General features: G+C 38.2%; 1 protein-coding gene across 3 annotated transcripts in view; it reads right to left on the bottom strand.

Moving 5' to 3' along the window:
• Positions 1–17614, bottom strand: part of TMTC2 (transmembrane O-mannosyltransferase targeting cadherins 2) — a 391943-nt gene that overhangs the window by 34164 nt on the left and 340165 nt on the right. For all 3 annotated transcript variants that reach the window (XM_060025323.1, XM_060025324.1, XM_060025325.1), the window contains one exon: positions 16136–16199. In XM_060025323.1, coding sequence (XP_059881306.1) covers positions 16136–16199 — 64 coding nt within the window. The remainder of the gene's footprint in view (positions 1–16135; positions 16200–17614) is intronic.

Genomic DNA, 17614 nt, shown 5'->3' with positions numbered 1-17614 from the left:
GGAAGAGTCTGGGAAAAAAAAAATACTCTCCCTGGAAAGCACACATACTAGTTTAGCCAATTTGTTATTTTTGTGTTTAAAATTACTTCTTAACCACAGTCAGGTTTCTTGAAATGCAGGCAATTTTTCTTTCGGAGAAAAATTGGCCTTTCGCTCATTCTTATGGTTGACACAAACCACTGATCCCCAGGGCTGCGGCCTGTCATATTAGGTTTTGGCACTGTTGCCCCCTCTCCGCATAGGTGCCTCACCATTTTGTTTTGTTTGCTTGTCATTTCCCCTTTCACTGGTATTTTCCTCCGATTGTGGCTCCCAATATCAAAACAGGTCATCCACAGACAACAGCACAGGGAAATAAACCACAAAATCTAGTCTTTTTTTTTTTCCTTCATAAAATTGACTAACGGGGAGGAAAACTTTTTGGCTTATTATTCTTATTTTAAGTTTTCTCACATACCCTTCTTATTTTTAGCATCGAAATATTTGTCATTTTTTTTTTTAAAAGGAAATCTTATATAAGGTAAATTAGCTGGGGAGAGGGAGATATGCCCTTTAAGGGGCTACTTTTTGGAAAATCACTGGCCAGTTTTCAATAAGGTCTGAATGGATTTATACAATCAGCTTCTACCATATGGTTTACTGTGTGTTTTGCAGAGGGAAGTGAGGCCCGTCAAGGAGGCAGGCGTACCATTAGGTCAAACAGAGAAGTTTAAGGGTTATACTTCATTGGGATCATAGCGCTACAGAAGCTGCTCCAAAGGTTTATAGCTATTCATCCTGTGAGATCTGCTGTCACTTCTACCACAGGCTGAGTTTCAGAATCTGAATATATAAACACTTATCAAGAGCGATTCTGCATTTCCTGAGAGGATGAAGTCATCTAAAATTCGACAGAGTTCCAGTTCATTGCGATCACTGTCTCCTGAGACGCAGGTAGAGAGAACCAAAAGACCCAGGGTGGGTGCAAGCTGCGGGTAGACAGAGAAGATTTCAAGGTTCTCCATTCAGCGAGAGTTAAAAAAAAAAAAAAAAAAAAAAAAAATCAACATTATTCTTAAACATCTCTCTTAAAAAATCACTTGGATGGCTCTTGAGGTAAACTACAGTCCAGCCTCTCAGTGTGTTCCTGGCAGCCAGCCTCACTGCTTTTGGTTTTATTTCCAGCACTGTAAAAGATCAACGTGTTTTGTGCTGAGCAGACCATGTTGTGGTTGGCTTGCATTTAGAGGCTGAATTTCACTGGGGGAGGGGACACGTTGAACATAACATGTTTCAAACACGAGAACCATACTCAGTGCTGCAAGATGTCCACGCTAGGAAAGGACAGGAAGCCAACACAGACTGAGAGGACAGAAGCTTCCTGTGAATCCCTTCACAACATTGACCGAGCACCTAATGTCTTCCAGGCACCACCACATGTGCTGGGGTAAGCGGAGGTACAGAAAATAAAGTCCTTGCCACCACAGAGCTCGTGGTCTGGAGAGCGGACACAGATAATGCACGTAGGTAAGAAAATACATAGGCTGTAGATGGTGATAAAAACCAAGGAGAAAACGTACAGCAGGACAGGATAAAAGAGGTAGGGTATATTACTGGTACAGAGGTGTTTCCTATGAAGCAGGATGGGAAATCTTACTGATACAAGTTGCTATTTGAGCAGATATTTAAGAAAGTGCCAGAGCTAGCCATGCTGCTATCCGGAGGAAAAGCACAGCAGCTGGAGGAAAAAGTACGATTATAAAGCCCGGAGGAAGGAGCATGCTCGAGTCTGTTGACAGGCAACACCAATTTGTTCGTTGTTTAGGTAACCCGGCAAGTGGAATTGACTTATTTAAAAATTATTCTCTTTGTGTAAAGAATATATAGACAAATTCCTGTAATGTAAATAATTTAACAGTAGCTCTGGACCAAGTAGAATTCTAAGTGCTCTGTATGTATTGTTGCATTTCCATAACAAACGCTCTGAGGTAGTTATTATTACCTCCCTTTACAGAGTGAGCAAATGAGGCTTAGGGATGTAAGCAACACACCCAGGATCTCAGAGCCAGAGGCAGGTGAAGCCCTGTTTAGTACACCCAAGCCATGTAATTCCAGAGCCTACACTGCTAAGCTATGTTGCCTACCAGGGCTTGTGAAAATGGCATGATTCCACTGGAAATTCACTGCAGAGACTGCTCTTCCCAAACCAGGGAAGTCACCGAAGCATGCTATTTATAGCAACATCTAGTAAACAGACAAACCCTATGTGCTACCCATGTCTCTGTACATTCAGGAAAGCAAAACCCAAAGTTTCTTTGTGAAATATCATGCTGGAAGTAGGTATATATATATATATATTTTTCCCAGTACGTGGGCCTCTCACTGTTGTGGCCTCTCCCGTTGCGGAGCACAGGCTCCAGACGCGCAGGCTCAGCGGCCATGGCTCACGGGCCCAGCCGCTCCGTGGCATGTGGGATCCTCCCAGACCGGGGCACGAACCCGCGTCCCCTGCATCGGCAGGCGGACTCTCAACCACTGTGCCACCAGGGAAGCCCTAGAAGTAGGTATCCTTTTTTCACTGCTGCCATATGAGCGGAATACACTTTATCCCTAAACATTAAAAACGGTTTGATGCCATCAAGGTACACAAAATATATATTCATGATTAAGTGCTACACTTTTTGAGATATAGCATATATAAGCCAGACCAGGTAGGGTGGGAATAGATATAGGTTCTGGAAAACATGTTAAAATAAAAACTTGATATATATTTGAAGGTGCTCCACTAAATAAAATCTACACTGTATCAAGGATCATTTAGCACTATACACTGTAATTTTATGAAAACATTTAGTTCAAAATAGGCTTTCAAAACCTGCAGTCATGAATTGCCCTTTGACTATCAACTTTATTGATGGTGTGTATCATGCTTTGTCACCATTCCTGCCTTCACTAGGGATCCTGACTTGTTCTGAGGCTATTGCCAACACGCATCTGGCAGACCTTTGGTTATTCCCAGAGCCTAGCATGTTCTAGAACACTTTAAGTGCTATAGCACGCACATATTTGAGGAGATAATAAATTTCCATTAAAGCAGAGTTGAAAACTCAAACCAAGTTTTAAAAAGAATTGAGTCATATAATATCTTCATGCTGTAGTTCCTTTTACATAAACATCTTCACCATATCCAGCAGCTTCAGTTTAGACATGAGAAGTACTAGGATTGGATAAATTAAAGACTAAAAGATCAATCCCGAATTACTCAAAAAAAAGCTTTTTGCTGTAATACTCTATTCATAACACGTCATTAAACAGATTAAAAACCTACAATCAATTTAGCATATTTCTAAGTAGTTTTTTTTTTTCTTTTCTAGGGATTTTTTAAAGGAGAATGTTAATATTACTTTATTTATATGTGGGGGAATTTTTAGATTCCTGTGTATTTAAACATTATTGTACTGGAAATCACAATAACCTTAACTAATACGAACTTTTGTCAAATACATCTCTAGACCGTAATACACATATAGTAGGAATAAAATAAAATCTGACATGATACCTGCACGTCATTCTACCATAACTCTCATTTAAAGAACACAAATTCAGTTAACAGCAAAACTTCACAAAGAAACTGTCAGGTAAGTGAGAGTCTACTGTCCAAAGTATCTGGCCTTCCAAATCCTAAACCAACATTTCACTAAATCATTTTGCTTGCTTCAGCTTATTAAAGGAAAGGAAATAAATTACCTTTATGAAAAAATGAGCAGATTTACTGTCGTTGCATGAGTCAGCCCAAGACAAAGTAATCCACACATTTCAAGCAATACAAAAACAGTAATTTGTTTGCTATGTTTCTTGAAGTCCCTGAATATTCTCTGAAGATAACACAGTGAATTCATGAATTTTTAAGAACTGTTGTATAAGGTGTGGAAGATGCAAACTTTCAAGACTCATAAACTATATAAACCACTCATGAAAAAAATTAAGAAACAATTAAATGCTAAGCCTGCATCAGCTACATCTCTGAGACAGTAGGAATCACAACTTCCTTGTTTCTCATTATATCCCTGGTATTCATTTTAGATACTGACATATAATAGGCACTCTGCTTGCCTGGATTTGTATTCTGACTCTACCACTACCTGTGAGATCCCAGACAAACTACCCTGCCTCTGTTTCTCCATCTGTAAAAATGGGGTAGAATTTAACTTTTAATGTTTAACTAGTGTAGATGTTGTTAGGCTGACGCTTCCTAATTTTTAAAAAAAGACGTTTTTCTGGTCTCAACATTATCATGTTTATTCTTCTACAAGTTACAGAGACAAAATTTTTTTGGTAATAATTCATAATAGATACAAGCAGAAATATGGACCTATAACAGTTGTTTATCAACTTTTAACCCATTCAATATTATCACCTACATTTAGGTGAATGCTCTCTGTTTTACATCATTAAGTGTGTATAAAAAAGGTTCCTAACTTCCAAACATGGAGACACAGTTTATACAAATTCAAATGTAACTAATGGATTTAAAGCAATCATATGGTACTACAGTGCTTATGGTATAATCCATCATCTGTTCACCATAAAAGTTCCCTACAAGCAGGAAATGTTTAGGAGTTACTGTGTCAATCAGCATACTAGAAAAGAAAATGATAATGTTATATTACTCAATGAAAGGAAAAATAAGCATTTGTGCATGTATCCAGTAAAGATTTCCAAGGCTAATCAAAGTACATAATCTTCCTTCGGCAGCAAAATAATTCCATCTTCCAGTTAATGGAATCTATTGCTCTCAATGCTAGCCTAAGAAAACTATTTCAAAAAGAAGATATTAAAGTGGAGAAAAGCAACTAAACATAAGTGAGAAATTATAAATTCTACATAGGAATCTTTCTCCATAAGAAAATTCGAAACTAAGCACAGATATCCATGTATTTGCGGTGTGTCATTTAAGTAGAGTGACCTACAGAAATGCATTTTAAAAATCCTTTGTTCTTTCAATATTTTCATATTGAAAGAACATTTAAGCAAATCCTTCTCAAGTTGATAAAGGGAAACTCCTGATTCTGATTATCTAGTGACAAGAAGTTTAACATTATAACAACTCAGTCTGGGAAAATAACCTCATCCAGAATGACACAGACTCTCCTTGACCAAAGAAGACATTCCTCTGAGTCCTCTTTTTGACTAGGCCTCATCCTTGGGTCTTTTCTTACGCCTGCCTAGCCCAGCTGTATCAAGAATTCTGATAAGTTAATTTAGCGAGAATCCCCCCACCCTCGCTATCTGATCATATTGGCTTGTCTTCCAGCAAGAATTATGTAAGTTGGTTTACCAAGAACCCTCCTACCCTTGAGGCCTCTTCTTAGTAATTTTCCATCCACTGACCACCCCCTGCTGTCTCTGCTGTATGCCAGGTTGAACCTGATCTGTCTCCCTTATTTCCATAGTCATGAAACTTATCACAATAGTCCTGAATAAAGTCTTCATGACTATTTTTAAAAGCATTGGGGACTTCCCTGGTGGTCCAGTGGTTAAGACTCTGTGCTTCCACTGCATGGGGCACAGGTTCGATCCTTGGGTGGGGAAGTTCTGCGTGCCGCATGGTGTGGCCAAAAAAATAAATAAATAAATATTTTTTTTTTACAAAAGCATTAGAATAATTTTTTTTCTCTTTAACAAAGACACAGGACTTTCAATAAGAAATTATTCTATCAATCTACTAATTTTTCAGGATCTGCCCAACTTTTACTTGTCTCTAGGGTAAAGTAAAATATAATTTTATCTGTAGATGTAAATGAGAGTTCAGGTAGATAACAAAGAGTTAAGAGTAGAAGAAAGTTAAGAAAATAGAAAAAAGAGGAGTGAAATGTTACAGGAAACTCAGAAGAGGGAGGGGATAAAGAATCATACACAAACACGGCTTTTTGTTAATGTTTCAGTTATATTTAGAAAAAACATGGCCCCATAAGACCAATCAAGGATGAGAAACATAAATGTCTGAAATAGAAATGGGGGAGAAATTTTATATACAATGGAATACTACTCAGCCATAAAAAAGAATGAAATAATGCCATTTGAAGCAATATGGATGGACCTAGAGATTATCCTACTAAGTGAAGTAAGTGAGAAAGAGAAAGACAAATATCATGCGATATCACTCATATGTGGAATCTAAAATATGACACAAATGAACTTATCTACAAAACAGAAACAGACTCCCAGACATAGAGAACAGACCTGTGGCTGCCAAAGGGGAGATGGGGTCGGGGGAGGGATGAATTGGGAGTTTGAGACTAGCAGATGCAAACTATTATATTTAGAATGGATAAACAACAAGGTCCTACTGTATAGCACAGGAAACTATACTCAACGTCCTGTGATAAACTATAATGGAAAAGAATATAAAAATAAAAGTCTATATGTGTAGAACTGAATCACTTTGCTGTACGGCAGAAATTAACACATTGTAAATCAACTATACTTCAATTAAAAAAAAAATTAAAAAAAGAAAAAGAAATGAGAGAGGCCAGCTGTGGAAATAACCAAAGGGGATTATGAAGAATGTGGTGACTGGGGGTGAGGGAAGGTCATATCCTTCTCATGGTAGCAGCTACTGGTCCACCCTAGTTGCTATTCCCAGGTAGGAACATGGGCCAGTGTGGTTAGATTAGCTGAGTTCAAAACAAAACAAAACAAAACAAAACAGGAATCTAGTTTCTCTGGAAGAAAAGGGACTAAAAGTAATTTTAGTGTGTGGTCCCACAGTTCAAACAATTATAGCTATAAATTGATGCAAAGGATACCTTCACAAAGAAATGTGAGTAAAAATAAACACGTTTGGAATCAGAGAACATAATTAAGTGGAATTCCCCAAAGTTTTTGATGTTCCTCAACCCTAAAGTACTCAGGTTGATTTTCTTTATAGCCAAGAGCCATGTAAGTTCCTGCACACGTCTCACACCCCCTCATCCTTTTCTGGTTGTGAATCTAAAACACACACACAACACATACATACATTTTCAAAAAATAGTGCTCAAACATGATTGCATGTGGATTGTGATGAATAACAATACCCCAAGGATGGAAAAACTGTAAATTCAGCTTAGTTGAGTCCAAATATCTAATCCCAGTCTAGGCAACAACTAGCCCACATCAACAGCTAGTAAACAAGTGGATTATACTAACCATCTTTGTCTTCTAAGCATGAAGAATTATACAGATGATAAACAAAAACAGTAATCACTTCAGAAATACATTTTTTCTGGTTTATCTCACATTTTTGAAATAGAAGTATAACACAAAGCAACAATGTAAGCAGAGAGAAATGAATGCACCAAAAACTCGACTTTGTAACTTGTTAGAAGAAAAGCAACATCTAAATAATTTGGAAAGAAGATCTACAGTAGAAAGGAGTTTGAAGACAGATATGAGTGTCTTCTCATATCTAAAATTGGGGCTAAAATCGATCCTGGCATAACTGAAGCTCTCAGGGAAGTGAGCATCTATTTTGCTGAAATCAGACATGAAGAATTAGATATTTGATTTCTACGGCTGTGTGCATAAATGTCCATAACATCGAAAGGATTAAGTCTATTTATGAACTGAAGTAGAATTAGGGTTTGTTGACTTAATTGGGTATGTGTGAACAACCAACAGTTTTTGTTTCAATGATATCTCTGGGCCCTTTTAATAAAACCAGATAAAATACAGAGGGAAACTAATGGCAATTTCTCTCTTGATGGAAACCTATTTATTCTGGGTTTGTCAACTTACTCTATTTTTGACTGTAAAATATATAGAGGTATTTGAAACTGAAATGACTAGTGAGAGTGGGAAATATATTTACAATATTAAAATGCATTTTATTCATAAAGTCAATTTGGTGATTCTGGGATCCATATATTATTAATGCCTGAAAGTCAAGAGACACATGGTATGTAATTTTCCCACATCACAGAAGCCTGTGGAAAGTTTTGGAAAAGGCCATATGTTTTTTCCTCCGTTTACAAGCAGAAATGTGGTTTAACTGCTTCCCAGACAAATTATTATTTACCCTATTTTTTTTTTTCCCAGTGAGATGGCAATCTCAGCAATTTCCCCCATCAAAATCCCCTATATGGTCAAATCTGAATCTGTCCTGTTTAACTGAATTTCATGGTCTCTTGTTCTAATTAGGGTTGAGGAATATCTTCCCCATCAGAAAATAACTATAACTCAGAATATTTTCTCTCTCTTCTATCAGAAGGTAATTCTTCCATCAGAAGTTAATTCTTACCCTTTTCCCCCAGATTCTAGTCTTAGTGGTTATTTCTACTGCACAGCCATCTCTCCCTACCCTATCTCACAACCATATTTACCATAAAAAAGGTAGTCCAAGTTGAAAGGAATATATTGTAGAATCTATGTACTAGCTCATAACACAGCTGCACTCTCTTACAGTAAGCTCATTTCTTTGAATCTCATATTTCTCATTTGCTCTCTGACATATAATCATTGCCAAAGAGCCCCAAATGCATAACATCAGCTTTGATTTTATAATAATACTCTGAAATAATTTATGTTCTAAGTGCCTAGGAAAGGTATAATGCATGGATGTAATTTTCTATTGGACAGTCCAATCCCAGGAACACATTCCCCTTGAATTCATATGTAATGAATGTGCACTGGAAAACATTTATAAAATATTATACATACTAGAAATATAAAGGGTGAATACAACAATCAGTGTAAAAGTCAGAGAATTGAATCAAAACTAGAAGCAATCGACCAGTGGTTTCAGAACTTTACTGAGAATTATCACAAGATGACAAAGGGCTTAAGGCCAGAATTTCTCCTGGCACTTACTGATCATATATAGATGGTACAGACCTATGGCAAATATTATCTACTGCCTGGCCTGGCATGTTCAGCTCTATCCACAGGCCTTTGGCTTCAAATTCTGTCCTTTTTGCCACAGGACCAACGGACAGCCAAATAAAGATGACATTAGTAAATTACTACCTATGCATGCTCTATTTCTAATTTTGTTTTTCCTCCTTATATCTTCATAGTCTACTTTTTCTTTTTCAGTCCCTGGGGAGGAAATAATCCTTTAAGATCTTCTATATTTCCTCTGCTTTCCCCTCTACTTGGACACATTTAAAATCTTGTATTTAAACACACACACATACCCATACCCTTTAACACCTTTTTTTTTTTTTTTTTTTTTTTTGCGTTACACGGGCCTCTCACTGTTGTGGCCTCTCCCGCCGCGGAACACAGGCTCCAGACGCGCAGGCCCAGCGGCCATGGCCCACGAGCCCAGCCGCTCCGCGGCACGCGGGATCCCCCCCAGACCGGGGCACGAACCCGCGTCCCCTGCATCGGCAGGCAGACTCCCAACCACTGCGCCACCAGGGAAGCCCTAACACCTATTTTTAATATTTAATAAACACATACTTAATATTTCTTTGGTATTGCCCTCTTTCACTTACTTCCACACTTATTTGAAGATTCACTTTACACGCTCTGCTCCCAATTCTCATGTCCTTAACACCTTAACAACTTCCGCCCATATCACTCGCATGAAACTGAACTCACGAAGGTAGCCCTTCATCTTATCCTTTGAAGTCAAAGGACTTTCTCAGTCCTTGTTTTTCTTTACTGTTTAGCAGCAGTGGAAATTGCTCACCAATGTTGATTTCTACATCCTATTGTTGTCTTATGCCTTCCTTACCCTATATTCCCAATGCAGGGATGCTCAGGGCTGTGAAGTGGGCTCTCTTCTCTCCTTTTGTACTTTCCCTCCCTCGGTGATCTTATCCTCCTTTGGTACTATGCAGTTTCTGCAAATGACTCCTGCACCTCTATGCCTAACGGTGGCCTTTCCCCCAACTGCCACTTGATAGGAATGTCCTGTAGAAAATTAGAATATCTTCCTTCTCACTTAGAATCTGCTCGGTTCAAACTTAACACTTTCTTCTAGAAATAAACACATTTTTCTGTCCTATTTCTGTTTAGGGGATTTCTTTTTTTCCAAGTTACCTAATTTAAAATTTTGGAACACTCATTGGGCCAATTAATTTTCCTACTCATATCCTATCAAATAATATGCTTACTCTCCCTGCATGTTCTTTTCCATTCTACTGTGTTTCTGTATTTTTGGATCTATATTATGCCTTGTGCCTATACTATTTTTTTTTTCTTTTTAAAGAGAGAAGGCAAGTTGTTTTTTTTTTTTAAATAAATTTTATTTGTTTATATTTGGCTGCATTGGGTCTTTGTTGCTGCGTGTGGGCTTTCTCTAGTTGCAGTGAGCGGACTTCTCACTGTGGTGGCTTCTCTTGTTACGGAGCACAGGCTCTAGGTGCGTGGACTTCAGTAGTTGTGGCTCGTGGGCTCTAGAGCGCAGGCTCAGTAGCTGTGGTGCATGGGCTTAGTTGCTCCACGGCATGTGGGATCTTCCCGGACAAAGGCTCGAACCTATGTCCCCTGCATTGGCAGGCGGATTCTTAACCACTGCACCACCAGGGAAGTCCTGCCTATACTATTTCAATGACTTTTTATTTGGTTTTCTCAAAGCTGCATGTGTCATTTCTACTTTCCCAAATGAAACACACATTCTTCATCACATCAGATAAATCACCACTTTCATTACATCATCCTGCTGAACACAATCCTGGAATACAAACTCCTCATTCACAGTATGGTATTCAATGCCCTTCATCTGGTTTTATATTATTTTTCAGTTCTATCTTCCCCCACTCTTCCTCTCTGCCCCCCACCATGGGCAATATTAACCATATCTGCTTACTGTTCCTTGGGTATAGTTCATGCTTTCTGAGCTCATGTCTTTGTTCATGCATATGCCTCTACCTGCCAGAATTCTCTCTTTTCTCTTCTTTCGCTAAAAACTTCACCTATAAACATCCAGTCATTTCAAGATTCTCTAAGTTTGTCAACTGGGACTCAATGTCTTCTAGGATCAGTCCCGCTGAAAGTTTTTTTTTTTGTTTTTTTTTGCGGTACGCGGGGCCTCTCACTGTTGTGGCCTCTCCCGTTGCGGAGCACAGACTCCGGATGCGCAGCCTCAGCGGCCATGGCTCACGGGCCCAGCCGCTCCGCGCCATGTGGGATCTTCCCGGACCAGGGCACGAACCCGTGTCCCCTGCATCTGCAGGCGGACTCTCAACCACTGTGCCACCAGGAAGGTCCTGAAAGTAGTTTTTTTCTCCTGTGCACTTTTCCAGCACCTAGCTTCTATCACTCACAGAGCACTTAATATACAGCATCTTTTACTGCCTTGAAGTATGAGCATCTGGATCCTTGGTTCTCTCCCCCACTTTCTCCCCGCATCAAGGTCAGGGTTAATTTTTCACAAATTGGATCCTACTGCACTTGGCGTAGAATTTTACACTATGTTAGAGCTTAATAGTAACAATAAAAATGTTGAATGAATTCAGACCAAAAACAATTACATGCAGAAAAATACAAAATATAAAGAAATATAATTCCTCATTATTAGGAATTACCCTCTTCTAACTTTGGCATTTACTAAAAGCCAAGTAGAACCGGGTGACTTTGTACTATGCAAATTCCCCATTCTTCGCATTTTACGGAAAATTTAAAAACCTATAAATTAATGCAGAATTTGGCTCACTTCCCACAGGAGGAACAAAACCATTTCATTTTAATGTTCCTTCTAGTCCTCAAGAGTCGGCAGTTTTTGATGTGCGTAAATGGGAGAGAAGACAGAGAAAAGTGTTGTCTTTTTAAAGTAACCTCCACAGAAAGATCAATTTTATTTATAAAAATGGAAAACTGAAAGCGGAAAAAATTAAAATGGCAATTTTGGTAAAGAGTTTTCCCACTACGAAAATGTTTCTCTGAATCTGCACTTAAATAAATATATTTCTCTAAATGTGCACTTCAGTAAATGACGATGTATTCAATATCCCTGATGAAGAAACAATATCAGAGTCTAACATTTCAAGTTATATGTGCCTGCTAACTGACAACGGATTAATCTCCAAAATATACAAGCATCTCATGCAGCTTAATAGCAAAAAAACAAACAACCCAATCCAAAAATGGACAGAAGATCTAAATAGACATTTCTCCAAAGAAGATACACAGACTGCCAACAAACAAATGAAAGGATGCTCAACATCACTAATCATCAGCGAAATGTAAATCAAAACTACAATGAGGTATCACCTCACACCAGTCAGAATTACCATCATCAAAAAATCTACAAACAATAAATGCTGGAGAGGGCGTGGAGAAAAGGGAACCCTCTTGCACTGTCGGTGGGAATGTAAATTGATACAGCCACTACGGAGAACAGTATGGAGGTTCCTTAAAAATCTAAAAATAGAACTACCATACGACCCAGCAATCCCACCACTGGGCATATACCCTGAGAAAACCATAATTCAAAAAGAGTCATGTACCCCAATGTTCACTGCAGCTCTATTTACAACAGCCAGGACATGGAAGCAACCTAGGTGTCCACTGACAGATGAATGGATAAAGAAGATGTGGCACGTATATACAATGGAATATTACTCAGCCATAAAAAGAAATGAAATTGAGTTATTTGTAGTGAGGTGGATGGATCTAGAGTCTGTCTTACAGAATGAAGTAAGTCAGAAAGAGGAAAACAAATACCATATGCTAACACATATTTATGGAATCTGAAAAAAAAATGGTTCTGATGAACCTAGGGGCAGGACAGGAATAAAGACGCAGATGTAGAGAATGGACTTGAGGGCATGGGGACGGGGAAGGGTAAGCTGGGACAAAGTAAGAGATTAGCACTGACATGTATACACTACCAAATGTAAAATAGATAGCTAGTGGGAAGCAGCCACATAGCACAGGGAGATTAGCTCCTCGGTGCTTTGTGACCCCCTAGAGGGGTGGGATAGGGAGGGTGGGAGGGAGATGCAAGAGGGAGGAGATATGGGAATATATGTATGAATATAGCTGATTCACTTTGTTATACAGCAGAAACTAACACACCCTTGTGGAGCAATTATACTCCAATAAAGATGTTAAAAAAATAAATAAAGTTATATGCCTCTGCTAATTTAGATTTCTTTATTTTAGCATTTGGTCACTGGAATTCTTTGAATATGAATAACCCTAAAAGTCAATTAATAATTTTCAAGTAAGTTGTATGGAAAAATAAGACTTTCGTAGAAGAAAAAAATATAAAGCAATTCATCATGGGACATACTGAAGAAATGGAATAGGTATTTTACTAAGAGAGGAATTCATCTCACAGATAATCAGCAATCTTCTTAATATAGTAAGTGGGTAGTACACAGGGTTGCAATAAAAAATTTTACTTCACATAGTCATGATCTGACATGAGCACTGCTGAAAAATCCACAGAGGACCCCGACGTACAGCTACAGACTGCTGTAGTTGAAACTAAACAACAGAAGAAAATGCTTTATGAAAAACAAGAATAAGATTAGGTTACCATGTAGACAAGAAAAATAGAAAAGATAGTGAAACTACTTAAACAGGCAATAAGAGTTGAGGTCTGTTTACCATGTTCTCATATAAACAGGTAACTGAAATTTATTTAGTAAGTACAGAAATAACAAAGAATGTTTTTATGACAAAGGGAATAAACAGCTCTGAGCAAGATAAATGTCAGATGGATGTTTTAATTTAGATCACATGCTAACTGCTAATAATTCATGACATGGGGCTATTGTTTAAATAGGTCTCTTCATTTCAGAATACAAACCTGTGTTATTGTCAAGGTTTACATTTTATCAGTCTTGTCTTGGTGGCATCTTACTTACCAAATTATGTACAGAAAACCAAACACAATTCATAAAACAGATTAGGGAAAGATCACATCTGTTGATCATCAACTGTAACATCATTTTCTTATTGTTAAATATAGACTTCATATCTTATCCAAGTCTATAAAATACTTAATTTATTGTTACCAGATAAGAGAAATATCATTTGAATAAATGCATTTTTCAAAAGCAATCTGCGGCGTGTTTATGAAGAAACTTTTTGGGGTTTCAGAAAAAGTGGTTTCGAGTTGGAGATTAAATATTGATTTTATGATTTGGCCAGTCTTTAAAATAAATACTCTTGTAAGTCAGGTTTAAGTCTTGTGGTGCCTCATTTTCTTTTTCATTTTTGAGGTCAGGTCAGAGAGCCCTTTTCTCCCTAATCCATTACAATGTGCTGAAGACGGCCACCTGATCAACCACTTAACAAAAATAAAAGTGACACTCAAGGGACTGCTACTCAATGAACAAAGGTTGAACTTACCATCATTTAGTATATATAGTAAGAGCATTATATCATTCTATTAATCATTCTATTATTGATTCTATCAATCAATTCTATTAATCAAAGAAGGGAAGGAAGGAAAGGAACGGAAAGGAAAGGAGGATAAGGAAGGAAGGAAGGAAGGCAGTCAGTCAGACAAAAAATCCTGATTTCTGTCTTCAGTGAACTTATAAGTTTAAGGTCTCAAGTCCAACCCTTTTCTTAGAAATGCTACACAAGATGCCCAACTCAGGCATTTACAAAGCTGTGCCTCCTGCATACCTCCCCCTGCACCTTCTAATTTCCTTTTCCTGCTCCATTTTTCTCCAAAGCACTTACTGCTGTCAGACATACTATATATTTTATTGATCTGCTTCTGTTCTGTCTCCTCACCACTAGACTATATGCTCCCAAGGGGCAGAGACTCTTTTGTCAATTTTGTTCACTGGCGTGTATCCAGTGCCTGGAATAGTGTCTGGCACTTAACAGATGCTCAGTAAATATTTAATGAATAAATGACAGGACCATTATTATTTTGTTTTTCTAGACTTCTGGCTTGCATTTTCTAAGATACAACTGCATTTTTTTCCATAAAGCTTTCTCTTATACACACAACAGCCTGGGTTACAATGTGATTCCACTTATTAGTTGTGATACTGGGTGAGTTATTCATTTCTCTGAACTTCAGCAGAATGAGGATCACAGAAGTATCTGTGGGTTGTTGTGAGAAATAAATGAGAGAATTCACTTGTTTAAACAAGTGTTTAATAAATTTTATGCTTATTATTCTTTTTACAACTATTAAATTATTTTCTTCTGTTGCAAACAGCTTACCGATTCTTAAAGTACCTCATAATTAATGAAACTGGGACATTTAGATTCAAGGGCTAAGGTTACATGTGGTTGAGTCTCTTGATCAAAAAAGCTACTTCCTGGGTGGGTTGCTTTCAGGAAGCATTAATCCTCCCCTTGTTCCACACTGTATTTCAATTAGTTGATTATGTTCAGTCTTGTCTGCTACATTGTGTGGTCTTTTAGGGTATGAAATCTCTGTATCCTATCACAAAGCAGGTACTCTATAGACCTTTGTCCAATAGATGAGTTACTGTAAAGAAATGGGACTGATTCCATTATTTGTAGTCCCATCACACGTGCACTTTCATTACTGTTTGAAAATTACATTTCTCAATAGACGGCGTAGATCCAGAGAGCAGGGTAGAGGTTTTAGTGCTGCAGAGTGATGCAGAGCAGTGTGGATGAGAATAAAAGCAATGCCCTGGAATTCAATGATGTACTGTGAATAAAAAAGTGCTGAGAAGACCGATACAAAACCAGTTCTTATTCTCTCGTAAATGGTTCTCTATTTCAATAGCAACGATCTGATTTATGGAAGTGTGACTACCCAGGGAAAAAGTCTAATAAAAAATACTTGATAAAGTTGAAAAGCACAGTTACTAGAAATGAGTACTGTGGAATAGGGAAGAGGCACACAGCTTGAGGTTTGACAACACATAAGAACCATTGAGTTGTTAGGAAGTCCAAAGGCATGTAACACCACAGCAAAAGTACTTTCAAAGAACTCATTTTAAAAGTCATCCAAATGCAAAATATCTAATAATGCTAAAACCTGTGTTCAAATGATAAAAATGTATGGTGCTTCACACACGGTAGTAAATAGGCATTTGTACCTCTGGAAAAAGAAAGAAGCTTGAGACGGGCATATTTTATGGTTGAATCAGCCATTTAACACAAAATAAGAGATCAGAGAGAAAAACACCAGTATCACAAGGCTTCTATGTCTAAAACTCTCACATGCTGTGAGTCCATCCCTTTGAATAATACTTCTCATTAGGAAGGTACTTACATTAGGCCTCAGCTTGGCGGCCAGATCATAGTACTTCTCGGCGGCTTCATTGAGGCTAGCCTGCCTGTTAAAGAAAACAAAAACAAAACCAAAATCGTTTATTTTAAAATTTCAGAGAGGTGAACAGAATCATTATGTAGCAAAATAATATTAACTTTTTAAAGATTACAATCATGCCAATCAAATAATAAGGTGACTAAGCAGAAAAAGATCAGTAAAAATTGAAGGCACACAATGTACTTGTCATGATCTTTAAGGCACTGTAAATATCTCAACCTAATCCTACTCAGTAGGCATTATTTTAAATGTACACATTAGGAATTCGCAATGTTAGTTTCCTTTTCCAAGCTAATGTAGATAGTATGTCACAGGGTTGGGGTTCTCCTGCTTCAGTATGATGTCCTAGAAAAGTCTTAACTCTTAAAAATAAACTGTCAAGATTACTATTTAGTTGCTTTTATTTTATGAAAATAGTAAACATTTTCAGGTTTTAGAAAAAAAAATCTATCTAGAAAGCTACTTTCTTTACAGTCCAGGAGGGGAACTTTCCATTGTGTGTTGTTTATCCAGAAAAAAAAAAAACAAGAAAGGCCAGCCTCTCCCTCTCTTTGCTCTCTCGTCACCAGGGTGGGCACATGATGTAGCCTCAGCTAACGGGATGTTCTTGCTTAGGACTTTGATTCCTGAGCAAATGACAGAAAGATGAGAGGATGGCTAGAATTTGCTCACAGTGACAGTGGTGGAGGCAACCAGGAGGCAACTCCTGGTCAGAGTCTTCCTGTAAAGAACTGCTATTGGATGTCCTGCTTCTTTGCAGGAAGACTCTGGGGCTACTTTATTTCCTGCCAGTTCAAGCTATGTCTTCCAGTCTATAGTGAATTCTGTAGTTCCCACAGCCTTCAAATAGCTACAGTCCGTTTTTCTTAATTACTACCAAATACCATGAGTGGCACAGGTGACTTATACAAATAAGATGCAGACTAAACTTTATAGATAAGTTTGTGCACTGTCTATTCTTGCAATTCACAGCAAACTCCTTGGTTCAGCCAATTGGTTAACAGAAGAAATCAAATCTCTCGAGTCCCGAAGAAGCCCAGCCAATTAGCCATCAAAACATTATGCTTTTTACTTTTTTTTTTTTTTTTGCGGTATGCGGGCCTCTCACTGTTGTGGCCTCTCCCGTTGCGGAGCACAGGCTCCGGACGCGCAGGCTCAGCGGCCATGGCTCACGGGCCCAGCCGCTCCGCGCCATGTGGGATCTTCCCACACCGGGGCACGAACCCGCGTCCCCTGCATCGGCAGGCGGACTCTCAACCACTGCGCCACCAGGGAAGCCCCAAAACATTATGCTTTTTGATCATGCCATGCCGCTTTCTGAAAACCTTCCAAGATGGTAGATAATAAAAGCTAGAAGTTCTTGCAGGTTACACTGTAGTCTGGTGACCATATCTGTGTAGAAAAGAAATGCTATAGAAAAAG

Source organism: Delphinus delphis, chromosome 11, assembly GCF_949987515.2.
Source record: "Delphinus delphis chromosome 11, mDelDel1.2, whole genome shotgun sequence".
Taxonomy (NCBI): domain Eukaryota; kingdom Metazoa; phylum Chordata; class Mammalia; order Artiodactyla; family Delphinidae; genus Delphinus; species Delphinus delphis.
The sequence above is the reverse complement of the archived record's forward strand: the minus strand, read 5'-3'. Positions and strand labels throughout refer to the sequence as shown.